General features: G+C 38.9%; 1 protein-coding gene and 1 pseudogene across 2 annotated transcripts in view; both read left to right on the forward strand.

The window, feature by feature from the left end:
* The window catches only part of BBS9 (Bardet-Biedl syndrome 9), a 433,858-nt gene that overhangs the window by 210,349 nt on the left and 205,669 nt on the right, over positions 1-17,840 (forward strand). For both annotated transcript variants that reach the window (XM_058528025.1, XM_058528034.1), the window contains 2 exons: positions 7,857-8,029; positions 9,078-9,230. In XM_058528025.1, coding sequence (XP_058384008.1) covers positions 7,857-8,029; positions 9,078-9,230 — 326 coding nt within the window. The remainder of the gene's footprint in view (positions 1-7,856; positions 8,030-9,077; positions 9,231-17,840) is intronic.
* Positions 3,349-4,279, forward strand: LOC131422721 (guanine nucleotide exchange factor for Rab-3A-like; annotated as a pseudogene).

A 17,840-nucleotide genomic window follows, 5' to 3' on the forward strand; every position in this document is an offset into this window, starting at 1 on the left:
GGAAGTCCAAGATGAGGGCTCTGGCAAATTTGGTGTCTGGTGAGGGCCAGCTTCCTGGTTCATAGATATCTGTCTTTTCACTGTGTCCTCACATGACAGAAGGGGTAAGGGGGCTTTCCGGCATCTCTTTCGTAAGGGCACTAGTCCCATTCACGAGTGCTCCTCCCAAAGGCCCCACCTCCAAATACCATCTCACTGAGTGCTAGGATTTAAAGTATGAATTTTGAGGGGGACAGAAACATTCAGTCTATAGCAAGTACCTACTGGGTATCTAGAGTTTTACTTATATTTGGATTTTTCATTGAGCTTTAAATTTTTCACTTGTTTCACGCTACACTTCGTATATTGGATAGTTTTAATTTTTTCAACCAGTATTTTTTGAAAATCTAATTTTGCTTGATCTAAATTTTGTCATGCAAAGGTAAATTGCATTTGTATAGGTCTTTGCCATACAGCATTACATTTGATCTCCATAACAACCTTGTGAGTGTGTTTTATTCTCCCCTTTGTGTAGATGAAGAAATTGAAGATTGGATAATTTAATTGTATTGAAGTCACAGATTTAAAAATTTACTAGATTTTAAGGTTTGCTCAGAGGATAAGACCTGAGAAACTGGGGATTTCCTTCCTAACGTGATGCCCTTAGTTGCTACATATGCCACTACCATCTGTTCCCTGAACCATGGTTATAATGTCCTAACTGTAAGTCTATTCTTGCCCCTTTTCAATTCATTTTCTACTTGGAAGCTCTCATAATAAAAACAGGGACACAAATAATCACAAATTATATCTTGCCACTCTCCAGCTTAAAATCTTTTGTGTCTATAATAATATCCAAGCTCTTTACCAAGCCCTATAGGTATCCCTGTATGTTCTGGCCCTGGCCTAACATCTGACCTGGTCTGTGCACACTTTCTGCCTCACGCTGGCCTTCTCTAGTTCCTAGTACGTGTCTGACTTTTTCTGCCCTGAAGTCTTTGTGCTTGCTATTACCTCTATCTGGACTGTTCTTTTCATCCTAAAGATCCAAGTTTTATGCACAAAATGGTAAAGAATGTGGGGTCTAGACTCAAACTGATAGTTTAGATCCCAGCTCTGGTTTACAATTAGTCTGGATGACTTTGGAAAAATTACTTACCCACTCTTTGCCTGTTTTTTTCATCTACAAAATGGGGATAAAATAGTACAATTATAATATGTAAGAATCAAGTGAGATAATCCCTAAAAAGCATATAGCAGTTTCCTGGTACATTGTAAGTGCTAGGTAAATTTTAGCTGCTAGTATGATTTTCTTCAATATTACTGTTAGTACCACCACTGATGTCACCTTCTCAGTGTGACCTTCCCTGACCACAATGTCTCAAGAAAGAACATCCATTAGTCTTTATCATAGCACCCTTTTTATCTGCATCACAGTCCTTTTATAACTAATAACTAATAACTATTTGTTATTATTTATTTTCTACCTTTCTTGAAGGCCAGGACCAATATGTGTTGTTTCCCATTGTCTTCCCACCACTTATCACTTAACAATATTTTTTGGATTAATGAATAGGTGCATTGTTACGTTGAATCTTCTTGAGACTATCAACTAAAGAGAGTCTTGCATTGTGGCTCTTTCATAAAGGGAATTTCATTTCATTTCTCTGGTTTGTCCCTTTCCTTTGAACCTACTGCATGTGACTTTTCTCTGTTACTTTATCTTTAGAGAGTGGAAGTCGTTGTTTGCACAATATGAGGGATTGAGATGGGTCTCTCAGAAAGTTCATAGGCCTCTCTTGAGATAATTCAAATCTTGATAAAAGGAAAAGGGAGATGTTTAGATTTGCCCACATTTCGTTTTGTCAAATCAGGGATTTTGTCGTCTGCCAGGAGTGGGGATGGAACTCCAGTTGTAGGCAGCTGAGACAGGACACTTCACCTCTCTGGGGAAGAGTTCTGGGCCCCTGTCTTTCTTGGCTAGCCCACAACATGCCCTGTTTTCCGTAGTACATCACCCATACCCAGTGAAAGCTGTGAATGAGGACTAAGCCCGGCACTTTCTAGAAGGCCTTAGGGTGGGTGCTAGTTGGATTTGTCTTTCTTCATCAACAACTCAGCCCCTGGTCAGCTGAGCCTGGGGATACTGTTAATATTCTGCTGAGAATCCTGTCCATGTTTTCCCCAGTGGTAAATTCTGATAAATTTTCACACTAACTTTGGGTGAACAGACTTGCCTGGGCATACCTGAGTGTGCCTTGTTTCCAGATTTTCTTGCAGTACCTACATGGGTGATTTAACAGAAACTGGTGTAATGTCTTGTTATGGTGCAGCATAAAAACTCCTCACCTAGCTTCAGCCATACTAGCCTGCTCAGTCTTCCTGAAAGTACAGTCCTGCCACAGGGCCTTTGCACTCACAGTTCCCTTGGCTTGGAATGCTCTTCCCACAGGTATCCCCATGGCTTGCTCCTTCACTTCATTCAGGTACTTTGAAATGTATATAGTTTTTTCATTTTGGACCAAATGATGTAGTTCTTTTAAACATGTTACAGTAATCTCAGTTGTTATATGCATCTCTTTTAAGATGTGTAAATTATGTCACATATGGTAAAATTGTTTTGAAAAATTATAGTTGAATCGAATAACTTCTTCTCTGTAATTTTGTTTCATTTCATAGATAAGAAATTTTATTCTTACTATATATTTAGGCTACATCCCAGGTTTTTCTACTTGCATGTGAAAGCCTATTCAAAATTCTTCTAGGGGCCAGCCCTGTGGCGTAGTGGTTAAGTTCGTGTGCGCCGCTTTGGCAGCCCAGGTTCATGGGTTCGGATCCTGGGCATGGACCTACACTATTTGTCAGCCATGCTGTGGCAGCGACCCACATACAAAACAGAGGAAGATTGGCACAGATGTTAGTTCAGGGTGAATCTTCCTCAGGAAAAAAAAGTTCTCCTAGAACCTGAATTAAATTTCCTCTGAAATATTAGCACTGTAATATTTATATAAAAATGTATAGCTCTATCTAAAATGACAGCAAATACTATGCTAAGGAAAACACATTCCATTAAAGCCACTTTTTTTTTTCATATCTGCTATTTGAAAGTTACTGAATTAGTTAGGTGCTATCTAAAGAAGTCTGTGATAGAATCCCTGCCTTTTAGTTTACAATATCCTGGGGGAAATAATGGTGACAATGATGATAACAGGTGACATTTATTGAGTGCTTAATATGTGTCAGGCGCCGTTTTAAGTATTTTATTAAAAGGTACATATGCATGGAAGGAAATGAGCACATTAACGCGGTATGTTCTTTCACTTTTGGAATCTCAGAATCTAGAAGTTGTAAAGGATCTTCTTCAACCTTATGAACCCTGGAGGAAGCTCTTCTTTAATGCCCCCTGACAGATATTCCTACAGGATCTTCAGGGGGATTCACAAGAAGGGCTCTGAGCCCCTAAAGGAGATGCTACGCAAGCTGAGCAGGAGCTGAAGCTGAAGGATGAGGACCACGAGCAGGTGTTCGAGGTGTGGGAACCACTGGACCAGGAGCTGGAGGAGAAGCTGACACCAGCCTGCCTGAGGAAGCCTACAAGATAGTGTAAGAAGCCCACAAGAAGTAGGTGGCACCAGAAAAGCCACTGAAGGAGGCACGGGGCAAGCAGAGGTGATAGCCTTGAATACATCGGTCATTACGTTGACACCAGCCTCTCCCAACTACGATCTCCACCTGTAACTGTCGAGTCCCACTAAGACTGGGCCCTGCAAGGGCCACTCTTCCCGTAAGAGTACCAGTAGCTCCCTCTGCCCAGCTGTGTGCCGCACTGTGGGATATGCCCTCCGCCCTGGACAAGGAGTACAAGGCGGTGGACATGATCCTTTTTGCAGAATTCCAAGCCTGGAGGGCATTGCCTACCCTAGGCAAGCCCTGTTCCTTCCTGGGAAGGGTGTACCTGCAGGACATGGGCCCCTGCCTGAACTTCACAATGTGGGATCTCTTGGGACTGGTGTGGGCCACCGTGGAGGACAACATGCTCACTATTAAGCCTATGGCTTTGCAGATACTGCCTGCAGTGAGGGTGGCTTTGGTGAGTGTGACAGTACCAACATATGTGCCCACACCTGCCACCATCACATCCAGCTTTGTCACTCTGATAGCTATGACTGCATCTAGCTGTCTTCTCAGGCCTGGATCACTGTGGTGTGCAGCTCGGTCACCTACATCTGCTGCATCTAGCAAGGCCTGGTGCAGCAAGCCAGTGTTCTGGGAGATCACAAAGCTGCAAAAGGAGATATAGCTGGACTAGCTCAGCTTCTTCCCTTAGGAGGCCTAGGGCCTGGAGGGGGGCTCTGGGCTGGAGCAAATACCTGCCCCGTGGTGGACAGACACACAGAAAGACAAGGTCCTGGAGCCAGCACTGAGCCAGAAGCCAGACATCTGCTTGGGCGGGACAAATGGCTAGAACCTGGAGGCAGCACTGAGTCAGCACCAAATATCTGTCCCAGGACAGATGCAGGGACACATAAGCCTGTACCTTGTGAGATGACCCATCTTTCTTCCCTGTTGAGTTCTACAACTCACAAGGAAACTTTCAAGAAAGCACCAAAGACCAAGGAGCTCGGAGCCTTAAACACTTCCAATGGAGTGAGGTAGTTCCCTGCTCCTGAGGCAGCTACCTCTGTGTATATCTATACTTAAACAGTTCTTATTGTGCCTTCTGCCCTTGGCAGCTCCTTTGCTATTGTCTAATTCTTCTGCTATGTGATTGTTATGAGAGGTTCGGGGATTCGATCGGAGACGTAAAAGAAACTTTCCACTCCAAACAAATGGACTGAAGGTATATTTTATTATATAGAGGATAGTAAAGGCGATAGTCCGCAAACAGATCCAAATAGGTCAAATAATAAGAGGGAAAAAACACCAGCTCGACTGGAAAGGGAAAACATCCACATCGGCTGAGATAGCAGCAGATCCGAATAGGTCATATAATAAGAGGGAAAAACATCAGATCGATCGGAATGGGAAACACCAGATCGACTGAAGGGAAATGACACAAATCAACCAGAAAGACAAACACCAGGTTGACCGAAAAGAGAACACATCAGATCAATTACTTCACAATAAATCAATTACTCACAACATCCACGCCCCACTGCCGGGAGAGTCCTGTCAATTGACACGGCTGGGCAAGGATCACACGTCCTGGGCAAGGCGTCCCTTCCACAGGTGGAACTCTCACTGGGTCTCAGTCTCCAGCAGTTTATATAAGCAGTTACAGAGTTTACAGAGCAAGCATCTAGTGTTCCCATGCACAAATGGTTATCAGTGGCGTATGTGCATTGAGCCCCTTGGCTAACGTCCCAGCCCAGTAATTGTGTATGTGCATTGTTCTCTTTGGTTATTGTCTTAGCCCGGCACAGATGGCCAGTTCATCCCGTGCTACGACGCTCCAAGAGCCTTGAAATGTTACAACTTGCAACTCTCTCCGTGGGAGAAGGGCCAGTTCCCACCACGCAGAAAGCAGCTTTTATATTTCTTTTTTGTGCTGGTGGCTGTAGGTCAATGGAGTGGCCAAACATGGCTGTACTCATGTCAAGACAGTGATAGGCCTTCACGTACTTGAAAATAGTAATCTATCCCCTGGGGGGAAGTCCTGACACTTCTGTAGCAAGGTCAACCTTAATGATGTGTCCCTGAATCAGTGATGGCAGAAGCAGTGTTCATTCTTCCCTCATCACTCCATCTTTCCAAGTCGACTGTGAGCTGCTTGAGGGCAGAGGCTCTTGCTTTATTCATGATTTTATCCCCAGCATCTTGCCCTGAGTTACATAAGTGCATGAAGGAGTGAATAAATATATACCAGTCTGGGTTTAATATGTAGGAGCCCAAGCTTAGCTTGGATAGCTAGATTTAGAGGATTCTAATACTGTATTTTGTCGTCATCATTCTCTCTTCTAACTCTCTACTCCCACCTCACCACAATTGTGCTGTCTCTATTCTTCTAAAGCACTAAACTTTCAACGACATTTACAAAGAAAAGTGAAAGCTATTATATCTGACCTTGGTCCTAATATCTTTGATGGGGAGAAATGAGGAAGACATCTGATCAGCACCATGAGCAGAAGCCAGCATCCAGAATAAGATTGGGGTGAGGGGAAGGCTGTGGAAGCTCCAAGGGGAATGATATGACAACAGACAAGACCAAGATGCCATGCACCATGGCAGGCATGCCCAGTATATTTTATTCCTTATGTAATTGACAAAGAGGATGACTAGGGGAATGAAAGGAGATATGTTCTTGAATTCTGGCTGAGGATGACAAACTGAAATCCTAATAACCATATAAAGGTGTAATGTATTTATAGAATTTGTCAAGGTATCATGGGGAATATAAAAAAATATTTCGCATGTCCATGTGTCACACTACCTTAGCTAGACTTTAGGCTCCTTAAGCAAGAAGACTGAGTTCATCTTTGTACTCCTAACATTTCTTTCTTTATGAAGTTGCACATAATAGATGCTCAATAAATGGTGAAGTAAATGGAATAGGAGACTTAGTCCTAGATCTCAAAAAGTATATGATCTCTTTGAAGAGACTGAATATAATCATCTGGAAAGTTAAATAAGGTTACATGGTTGTATATGGTTAAGTGCTTAGTGAACTATAGATATACTACATCTCTATATAAATTCAGAGACATGCGATATTGTGAGGTGGTTAAGATTAACAGCTTGTCTTTGGATTAATAGCTAGAGTTCCAATCCCTGCTCTGTTACTAACTGGCTAGATGACCTTGCAAATTACATAAACTCTTCTGTGACTGGATTTATTCTTCTGTAAAATGAGGATAACAATATTTCCCCCCATAGGGCTATAGAGGTTTAAACAAGAGAGTGAATGTAAAGTGCTTAGATAATGCCTGGCACATCTTAGACTGCTATAGATGGTAGAGATATAAAGGTTTCTTGGGGGAGGTGTGATTGAAGCCAGGTCCTGAAGAATAGGTAGAATTTAGGCAGGTGGGGAAGAAAGATATATATCATGAATTCTAGCTCCAACATTTAATTTGCTTTGTGACCTTTGGCAAATCTCTGAAATTCTCTGTGCCTGGTTTTCCTTTTTATAAAAAAGGGATTGTTGCAATCACAGTGCTTAGTACATGGTTGGTGCTCAAGAAATAACAGTTGCTCTTATCATAGATGTAGTTATTGCCACCACTGTCATCATTGTTGTCATCATCATCATCAGGGTAGGGGATGGACAGGAATTTGGCTCTCTTGGAGCTGAGGTTTCAGGGAATGGAGGGAAACAAGATTTATATTTACAGAAGAGTCTGACTGCAAAATCTCTCCTTAAATAAAAGAACTATTAGAAAAATAGAAAACTTTGATCATGATTACAAGGATTTAAGCTGGCTACAGTGTCCAGGATATGGGACTGTCTATAGATTAAATTTTATTTCACATCAATTTTCTGAAACAAACTAATGATACCACATTGTACTTTTGCAATGACTGTTTTTTTTTTTTTTTTTTACCTTTTAAGTCAAGCTTTTTTTTAGAAGAATTTGGATGTTTTTATCATCCTGAAATTTATTATAAGATACATAGTAAAAAGGACCAAACTCTGCCGCCTGCAGAGTGACCACATACCTTTGGAATTAAATTTGAAAATGTTAAGTGGTTGATGCAGAAAATCACAATAAGCAGAAGTATTTTAATCAAGCCAGTAGAAATCATATCTATACTCCAAAAAAGAAATCTCGGTCCTTTTCGTTTTGGTATTCATGTCAGAGTTAGCGATAATTCATGTCGTTTCAGCTAGTAATTATGTGTTAATAAGCATTTTTCCTTAATTATTTTTTCTCTCTTAGAACGATATCGCATTCAGAGTGAGCAATTTGAAGATCTTTGGCTCATAACAAATGAGCTTATTATCCGCCTTCAAGAATATTTTGAAAAACAGGGAATCAAAGATTTCGCATGTTCTTTTTCTGGATCTGTGCCCCTTCAAGAATATTTTGAGTTGATCGATCATCATTTTGAGGTGTGTATGATCATAACCCACATCATCTATAATCTTTCGATATATAAAAGAGAAATAGATGTTAGAGAGATAAGAATTTTGGTATGCATGCTACTAGGCCGGGTGCTTTGAGTTGTTATTCTTATGTGTGTGGTGGGTTTTGTGAATCCATTCCTGCCCTCTTGCCCAGCTTGTGATCAGTTACAGACGTTTACAGAGTGGCTGCCTAGAGCTAAGCATGTGCTCTGGTCTTGGAACAGAGCTGATTTAATGCTCTCACATGGGGACTTAGCCTTTGACCTCAATAACCCGGTGTTAAAACTATTTGAGCTTATCAGCGGCCATTTGGCTAACTAATTCTAGCAGGCCACAAAGGAAGTGTGATTATAAAGTGATTTTTCCTTTTCTTTTTTAACAAGCACACCAGAACTTCTGCATCTGAATGAGGGTTAACCACATAAAATATTCTCCAGTATCCGGCACAATGGGCGCTTAGTAAATGCTGAATGATTAGATGTCTAAATAAATGAGATCTGACAGTGACTTTGTTGCCTGAATATTTTTGCATTTCTTATCTGAAAGTACCTTCAGAGCCTGGGTTAGATTCTCTTGAGTATCTTAAAGGTGTCAAATCTTCATCCTTTGAAGATTGATTTGATATTTGGAAATAGTCAAGAGATTTTTCTAGCCAAGATTTTTCTAGTACTTTTATTGTCTTAAACTTTTGATTCCTCTGCAATTGATTTTGCTGTGAAGACTAGGGGAGAAAGTTTCTATTCTTTTTTTCCAGTGTATTTAATCATTTATCAGAAAACATTTATTAAGCAATCTGTCTTTTCCCCAGTGGATACTGGGTCACCTTTACTAACTTTCCATTTGATCTGTTTCACTGAATTATCTATGTGTTCATGTACCAAATACCACACTGTTTTAATTCTCCTAACTCTATAATATGTTTAAATTTCTTCATTACTCTTTTTCAAACTTTTGTTGGCATTGCCTGTGGTCTTGAGTAACATATGATTTGTTGTGCACATTTAACTTGACTGTAAGAAATTCTTCATTGTAGCTACGGATAAATGGTGAAAAATTAGAAGAACTCTTATCTCAAAGAGCTGTACAGTTTCGGGCCATTCAACGGAGGCTGTTAACAAGGTTCAAAGATAAAACACCTGCCCCCCTCCAACACCTGGACACCTTGCTGGATGGAACTTACAAGCAGGTAAGTGTAATATCAGTGATAATTTTCCACCATGGACGTAATTTTTTTCTCTCACCCTATAGTCATATACCAGAATATAAAGATAAAGTATTTCTTTCCTATGTATTATGGAGCAGTGACGGGCACTCAAGCTTTAGAGTTAGAAAAACCTAGGTTCAAAGTCAAGCTCTACCACTTTCTATCTGTGTGACCTTGGCTGAATTACATAAGATCCATCAGTTTCCACATTTTACCTCCCAGGGTTGTTGTGAGGATTTTTGACCATTTATGTGAAGCACTCAGCACAACCAGGCACATAGTATGTGTTTGATATATAGCAGCTATTGTTTAGTGTTATTATTAGACAATTCTTGGTGCATCCCATAATTATAACCATAATTCTCTAATTGTCCTACCGAGCATCTGGCTTACAGTTCTAGTATTACGTCAGTTGATGTTTTGAGATGGAATTCTTAAAGAGCTATTTGTTCTAGTTCAAAAAGACTTTTTTCCCACGGTTCCTGATTTTTCCTTCTACTCATGGTTTATCATCTGCATGGCTAGAGTAATCTCGCTCTCTCTCTTAAGGATTCTGCCTCCAAAAATTATCCAAAATTGTCATCCCTGGCTTGAAATAATAATTTTAAAATTTTAATTTTGTGGGTAAGGCCTTTGCCAGTTCCACTATAACAAAGTTGGCTTTGAATGACTATATTATGTCTTCTCATATTTCTACGTAATATCACTCACTAATGTGTTTCAGAATCAGTATTGGTGGTATAAATATTCTGTTGATTTTTTAATTGAGATAATTGCATATTCACATACAGTTATAGCAAAAAATACAAATAGATCTTATATATCCTTTACCCACTTTACTCCGGTAGCAACATTGTGTAAAACTACAGTATATCACAACCAGGATATTGACATGGATAAAATCCACAGATTTTGTTCCGACTTCCACAATTTTAGTTGTACTCATTTGTGAATGTGTGTATGAAGTTCTGTACAATTTTCACATGTGTAGCTTCGTGTATCCACCACCTCATTCGAAATGGGGAGCAGCTCCATCACTGCAGACTCCCTCTTGTTGCCCTTTGTTACCACACCCCCTCCCTGCTGCCCCCCTCTACCACGTGCTGTTGATTTTTTTTCTCTATAATTTCATTTATTTATGTTTTTCCCCCAAAGCCCCAGTAGATAGTTGTATGTCATAGCTGCACATCCTTCTAGCTGCTGCATGTGGGACGTGGCCCCAGCATGGCCCGAGAAGCAGTGCGTCGGTGCACGCTGGGGATCCGAACCCCGGGCCGCCAGCTGCGGAGCGCACGCGCTTAACCGCTAAGCCCCGGGGCCAATCCCATGTGCTGTTGATTTTGAAAGGACAAATCAGATTTTTTTCAGAGTTAGTTTCCCTAGAGGAAAGAAAAATAGCTTACTATGTTTATATTGATAATACATTTGCTTCTTGAAATTATCATGGTTATTTGAAAATTAGTAGCAATTTGAGGGACACTCTATAGCAGCAGTGGCATATTGGAGTGAACCTTGGACTTGGAGTTCAAAGTCCAAGGTTCTGTTACTTATTAGCTGTGTGGCTTTTGGCCTTTCCCTTACTCTCACAGAACTTCGTTTCTTTCCATAAAATGGGATCAATATTCACAATGTTGTTACAAATCTTCTATTTCATAATGTATGTGGAAATGCCTGGTAAATTGTTCTACAAATACAGACTGCCAGTTTCTTTTGTGCTGGAGTGTTTGTGTGACTCCTAGGTCAGTAGGTGCTGATGCTCTTTCTGTTGCAGACTTTTTTTTTTTTAATTTTTTGTTTATTGCAGTAACATTGGTTTATAACATTGTAAAAATTTCAGGTGTACATCATTATACTTCTATTTCTGCATAGATTACATCATGTTCACCACCAAAATACTAATTACAACCCATCACCACACACATGTACCGAATTATCCCTTTCACCCTCCTCCCTCCCCCCTTCCCCTCTGGTAACCACAAATCCCATCTCTGTCCCTATGTGTTTGTTTATTGTTGTTATTATCTACTACTTAATGAAGGAAATCATGCGGTATTTGACCTTCTCCCTCTGACTTATTTCACTTTGCATTATACCCTCAATGTCCATCCATGTTGTCACAAATGGCTGGATTTCATCGTTTCTTATGTCTGAGTAGTATTCCATTGTGTATATATACCACAGCTTCTTTATCCATTCGTCCCTTGATGGGCACTTAGGTTGCTTCCAAGTCTTGGCTATTGTGAATAACGCTGCAATGAACACAGGGGTGCATGTACCTTTACAAATTGGTGTTTTCAAGTTCTTTGGATAAATACCCAGCAGTGGAATAGCTAGATCATATGGTATTCTATCCTTGATTTTTTGAGGAATCTCCATACTGTTTTCCATAGTGGCTGCACCAGTTTGCACTCCCACCAGCAGTGTATGAGAGTTCCCTTCTCTCCACATCCTCTCCAACACATGTTGTTTCCTGTCTTGTTAATTATAGCCATTCTGACGGGCGTGAGGTGATATCTCATTGTAGTTTTGATTTGCATTTCCCTGATAGCTAGTGATTTTGAAGATCTTTTCATGTGTCCGTTGGCCATCTGTATATCTTCTTTGGAGAAATGTCTGTTCAGGTCTTTTGCCCATTTTTTAATTGGGTTGGTAGTTTTTTTGTTGTTGAGATGCATGAGTTCTTTATATATTTTAGAGATTAAGCCCTTATCAGAAGTATGGTTTGCAAATATCTTCTCCCAATTGTTAGGTTGTCTTTTCGTTTTGTTGATGGTTTCCTTTGCTGTGCAGAAGCTTTTTAGTTTGATGTAGTCCCAGTTGTTTATTTTTTCTATTGTTTCTCTCGCCCAGTCAGATGTGGTGTTTGAAAAGATGTTGCTAAGACCGATGTCGAAGAGCGTACTGCCTATGTTTTCTTCTAGAAGTTTCACAGTTTCAGGTCTTACATTCAAGTCTTTAATCCATTTGGAGTTAATTTTTGTGTATGGTGTAAGGTAAGGGTCTACTTTCATTTTTTTGCATATGGCTATCCAGTTTTCCCAACACCATTTGTTGAAGAGACTTTCTTTTCTCCATTGTATGTTCTTGGCTCCTTTGTCAAAGATTAGCTGTCCATAGATGTGTGGGTTTATTTCTGGGCTTTCGATTCTATTCCATTGATCTGTGTGTCTGTTTTTGTGTCAGTACCATGCTGTTTTGGTTACTATAGCTTTGTAGTATATTTTGAAATCAGGGAGTGTGATACCTCCAGCTTTGTTCTTTTTTCTGAGGATTCCTTTAGCTATTCGGGGTCTTTTGTTGTTCCATATAAATTTTAGGATTCTTTGTTCTATTTCTGTGAAAAATGTTGTTGTTCCAGACTTCTTTTCTCTCCTCACTACACTTCGTGTTTTGGCTGTTCATTTACTTTCCTTTTTTCCTCCTCCTTCTTCATATCTCTTTGGTTGCTTGTCTATCTCAGTCTTAGGCCTCCTCCTATGCCTGCTTTACTTGGGGGTGAGGATAGGCTTTGTCTTTAATGATGCTGTGTCTTTTTGTGGACATATGGCAGAGGGGTATTTAACGGGATTTGATGACGATGCTTGATTTAATGCTTTCCATATTTTCTATATAGCAAGACTTCCTTTGTCTTTTATACATTTAATGTGCTGGGGTTTTTCTTTTTTCTCTTTAGCCTCAGGGTTGGAATTTTCTATGATTTGTAATATTACAGACAAGATGACCCAAACCATGGATTTTCACGTTAATTTACATTTTTAAGTCTACATTCCTTTTAGGTTAAAAAAGAGAATGGACAAGCTTTTGAAGGAAAAATATGAATAGTGTGAGGAGTTTGGCAGTGTTAATATAATTTATTACTCAATATATATTCATGTTAAGTTATAGTGAGATGTGAATTATATATTTGGAAGTTGCTACTTGAGTAGATCTTAAATGTTCTCACCACAAAAAAGAAATGGTAATTATGTGATGAGATGGAGGGGTTAGCTAACACTGTGGTGGTAATCATTTTGCAGTACATAAGTGTATCAAATCAAAATGTTGTATACTTTAAACTTATACAAATGTTATATGTCAATTATATCTCAATAAAAATGGAAAAAAGAAAAAATAATCCAGTAAATATAAACTCAATCAGAAAAAAAATTATAGTGAGATATTGATTGTTCTCTATTTTAATTCTTTTTAGTGAATTTTTAAATTTTTTTTATTGAGGTCACATTGGTTTATAACATTATATAACTTTCAGGTGTACATCATTATCTTTCAACTTCTGTATAGACTACATCATGTTCACCACCAGAAATCTAGTTGCCATGCATGACTGTACATATGTGCCCTCCCCCCACTCCCTTCCGCTCCAGTAACCACTGATCTGTTCTCTCTATCTATGTGTTTGTTTGTGTATCTTCCACATATGAGTGAAGTCATACGATAACTGTCTTTCTCCGACTGACTTATTTTGCTTAGCATAATACCCTCAAGGTCCATCAATGTTGTTGCAAATGGAAAGATTTCATCTTTTTAATGGTTGAGTAGTATTCCATTGTATAAACCCACATCTTCTTTATCCATTCATCCATTGATAGGCATTTAGGTTGCTTCCAGGTCTTGGCTATTGTGAATAAAGCTGCAATGAACATAGGGGTGCATATCTTTTCTAATTAGTGTTTTCGTGTTCTTTGGATAAATACCCAGAAGTAGAATAGCTGGATCTTATGGTATTTTTATTTTTAATTTTTTGAGGACTCTCCATACTATTTTCCATAGTTGCCTCACCAATTTACGTTCCCACCAGCAGTGTACAAGTGTTCCTTTTTCCCCGCATCTTCTCCAACACTTGTTATTTATCTTTTTAGTAATAGCCATTCTGACTGGGTGAGCTGATAGCTCATTGTAGTTTTGACTTGCATTTCCCTAATGATTAGTGACGTTGAACATCTTGTCATGTGCCTGTTGGCTTTCTGTATGTCTTCTCTGGAAGAATATTCATATCTTCTGCCATTTTTTGATTGGGTTGTTTGTTTTTTTTTTGTTGTGGAGTTATGTGAGTTCTTTATATATTTTGGAAATTAATCCCTTGTCAGATGTATGATTTGCAAATATTTTATCCCAGTTGATGGATTGTCTTTTTATTTTGTTGATGGTTTCCTTTGCTTTTTAGTCTAATGTAGTCACATTTGTTTATTTTTTCTTTTGTTTCCCTTGCCCAAGTACACATGGTATTCAAAAAGATACTGCTAAGACTGATGTCAAAAAGTGTACTGCCTATATTTTCTTCTAGGAGTTTTATGGTTTCAGGTCTTACATTCAAGTCTTTAATCAATTTTGAGTTAATTTTTGTGTATGGTGTAAGATAATGGTCTCCTTTCATTCTTTTGCATGTGGCTGTCCAGTTTTCCCAGCACCATTGATTGAAGAGAATTCCTGTTCTTCATTGTATATTTTTGGTTCCTTTGTCAAAAATCAGCTGTCCATAGATGTGTAGTGTTATTTCTGGGCTCTCAATTCTGTTCCATTGATCTGAGTGTCTGTTTTTGTGCCAGTATCATGCTATTTTGATTACTATAGCTTTATAGTATATTTTGTAATCAGAGAGTGTGATGCCTACAGCATTGTTCTTTTTTCTCAGGACTTCTTTGGCTATTCAGGGTCTTTTGTTGTTTCATATAAATTTTAGGATTCTTTCTTCTATTTCTGTGAAAAATGTCATTGGGATTCTGGTTAGGATTGCATTGAATCTGTAGATTGCTTTAGGTAATATGGACATTTTAACTATGTAAATTCTTCAATCCATGAGCATAGAATATCTTTTCATTTCTTTACATCCTTTTCAATTTTTTTCAACAATGTCTTATAGTTTTCAGTGTACAGGTATTTCACCTCCTTAGTAAATTTATTCCTAGGTATTTTATTCTTTTTGTTGTGATTATAAATGGAATTATATTCTTGATTTCTCTTTCTGCTGGTTTTTTTTTTTTTTTTTTTTTTTTGGTGTGGAAGGTTGGCCCTGAGCTAACATCTGTTGCCAATCTTCCTCTTTTTGCTTGAGGAAGAGTAGCCCCGAGTTAACATCCGTGCCAATCCTTCTCTACTTTGCATATGGGATGCCACCACAGCATGGCTTGATGAGCAGTGCATAGGTCCATGCCTGGGATCTGACCCGGTGAACCCCTGGCCACTGAAGTGGAGTGTGCACATTTAACCACTACGCCACCAGGCTGGCCCCTGCTAGTTTGTTTTTAGTGTATAGAAGTGCAGTTGACTTTTGTATGTTGATTTTTGTACCCTGCAACTTTACTGTATTCATTATTTCTAATAGTTTTTGGTGGATTCTTTAGGGTTTTCTATATATAAAATCATGTCGTCCACAAACAGTGAGAGTTTTACTTCTTCCTTTCCATTTTGGATACCTTTTATTTCTTTTTCATGCCTAATTGCCCTGGCTAGGACTTCCAATATGATGTTGAATAAGAGTGGTGTGAGTGCACGTCCTTGTCTCATTCTTGTTCTTAGAAGAACAGCTTTCAGTTTTTCACCACTGAGTATGATGTTGGCTGTGGGATTGTTGTATATGGCCTTTATTATGTTAAGGTACTTCCCTTGTGTACCCATTTTATTGAGAGTTTTTATCATAAATGGATGCTGGATCTTGTCAAATGCTTTCTCTGCATCTACTGAGATGATCATGAGATTTTTATTCCTCCTTTTGTTAATGTGGTGTATCACATTGATTGATTTGTGGATGTTGAACTATCCCTGCATCCCTGGTATAAATCCCACTTGATCATGATGTATGATGTGTTGCTGTATTCAATTTGCTAATAATTTATTGAGTATTTTTGCATCTATGTTCATCAGTGATATTGGCCTATAACTTTCCTTTTTTGTGTTGTCCTTGTCTGGTTTTGGTATCAGGGTAATGTTGGACTCATAAAATGAGTTAGGAAGTGTCCTGTCCTCTTCAATTTTTTGCAAGAATTTGAGAAGGATAGGTGTTAAATCTTCTTTGAATGTTTGGTAGAGTTCACCAGGGAAGCCGTCTGGTCCTGGACTTTTGTTTTTTGGAAGGTTTTTGATTACTGTTTCAATCTCTTTACTTGTGATTGTTCTATTCAGATTATCTATTTCTTCTTGATTCAGTTTTGGGAATTTTATGATTCTAATAATTTATCCATTTCTTCTAGGTTATCCAATTTGTTGGAATATAGCTTTTCGTAGTTTCTCTTGTAATCCTTTATATTTCTGTGGTATCCATTGTAATTTCTCCTCTTTCATTTTATTTATTTGAGACTTCTCTCTATTTTTCTTGGTGAGACTATCAAACGGTTGGTCAATTTCGTTTATATTTTCAAAGAACAACTCTTAGTTTCATTGATCTTTTCTATTGTAATTTTAGTCTCTAGTTCATTTATTTCCATTCTCATTTTTATTATTTCCTTCCTTCTACTGACTTTGGGCTTCATTTGTTCTTCTTATTCTAGTTCTTTTATGTGTTGTGTTAGTTTATGTGAGATTTTTTTTTGTTTCTTGAGGTAAGCCTGTATTGCTGTATACTTCCCTCTTAGTACCCCTTTTGCTGCTTCCTGTAGGTTTTGGTATGTTGCGTTTTCATTTTCATTTGTCTCCAGGTATTTTTTGATTTCTCCTTTGATTTCTTCATTGATCCAATAGTGGTTCATTAGCATATTGTTTAGTCTCCACATATTTGTGACTTTTCCAGCTTTCTTCTTGTAGTTGATTTCTAGTTTCATACCATTGTGTTTGGAAAAGATGCTTGATATGATTTCAGTCTTCTTAAATTTATCGAGACTTGTTTTGTTTCTCAACATATGGTCTATCTTTGAGAATGTTCCATGTGCACTTGAGAAGAATGTGTATTCCGCTGCTTTTGGATGGAACGTTCTCTATATATCTGTTAAGTCCATCTGGTCTAGTATTTGTTTTAAGGCCAATGTTTCCTTGTTGACTCTCTGTCTGTGTGATCTATCCATTGATATAAATGGGGTGTTAAAGTCCTCTAATATCATTGTGTTGCTGTCAGTTTCTCCCTTTAGGTCTGGTAATAGTTGCTTTATATACTTTGGCATTCCTGTGTTAGGTGCATATATATTAATAAATATTATGTCTTCTTGGTTGATTGTCCACTTTATCATTTTATAATGTCCATCTTTGTCTCTTGTTATTCCCTTTTTGGCTTGAAGTCTATTTTGGATGGACTGATATAAGCATGGCTTTGTTTACTTTGATTCTGAGCTGCTTCTGGTTATAATTGAGAGCCTGCAGTTTCCACTCTCTACTGCCTCTTCCAGAGACATTGTTAGTGCCCTCGTTATGCTGCTTGTGCCTTCAAGGTTGCTGGTGCCTTGATGATTATGCAGTCGTGGATGTCGCACTGGAGTCATTGGACTGGTGAGGACCTCTGCTGCTTCTGGGGTTGCCTGGGTCATGGGTTCCCCTACTGTGGCAAGGGGCAGGGGGAGAGTGGGGCAGGAGCTGGAGTCAAGGGCACCTCTGTCACGTCCAGATTTGTTGAGTCTGGAGGTGCTGCTGCTACCGGCAGGGGGGCCAAAGTTGCAGGCCCCCCTGCAG

The sequence above is a fragment of the Diceros bicornis genome, chromosome 3 (genome assembly GCF_020826845.1).
Source record: "Diceros bicornis minor isolate mBicDic1 chromosome 3, mDicBic1.mat.cur, whole genome shotgun sequence".
NCBI lineage: Eukaryota > Metazoa > Chordata > Mammalia > Perissodactyla > Rhinocerotidae > Diceros > Diceros bicornis.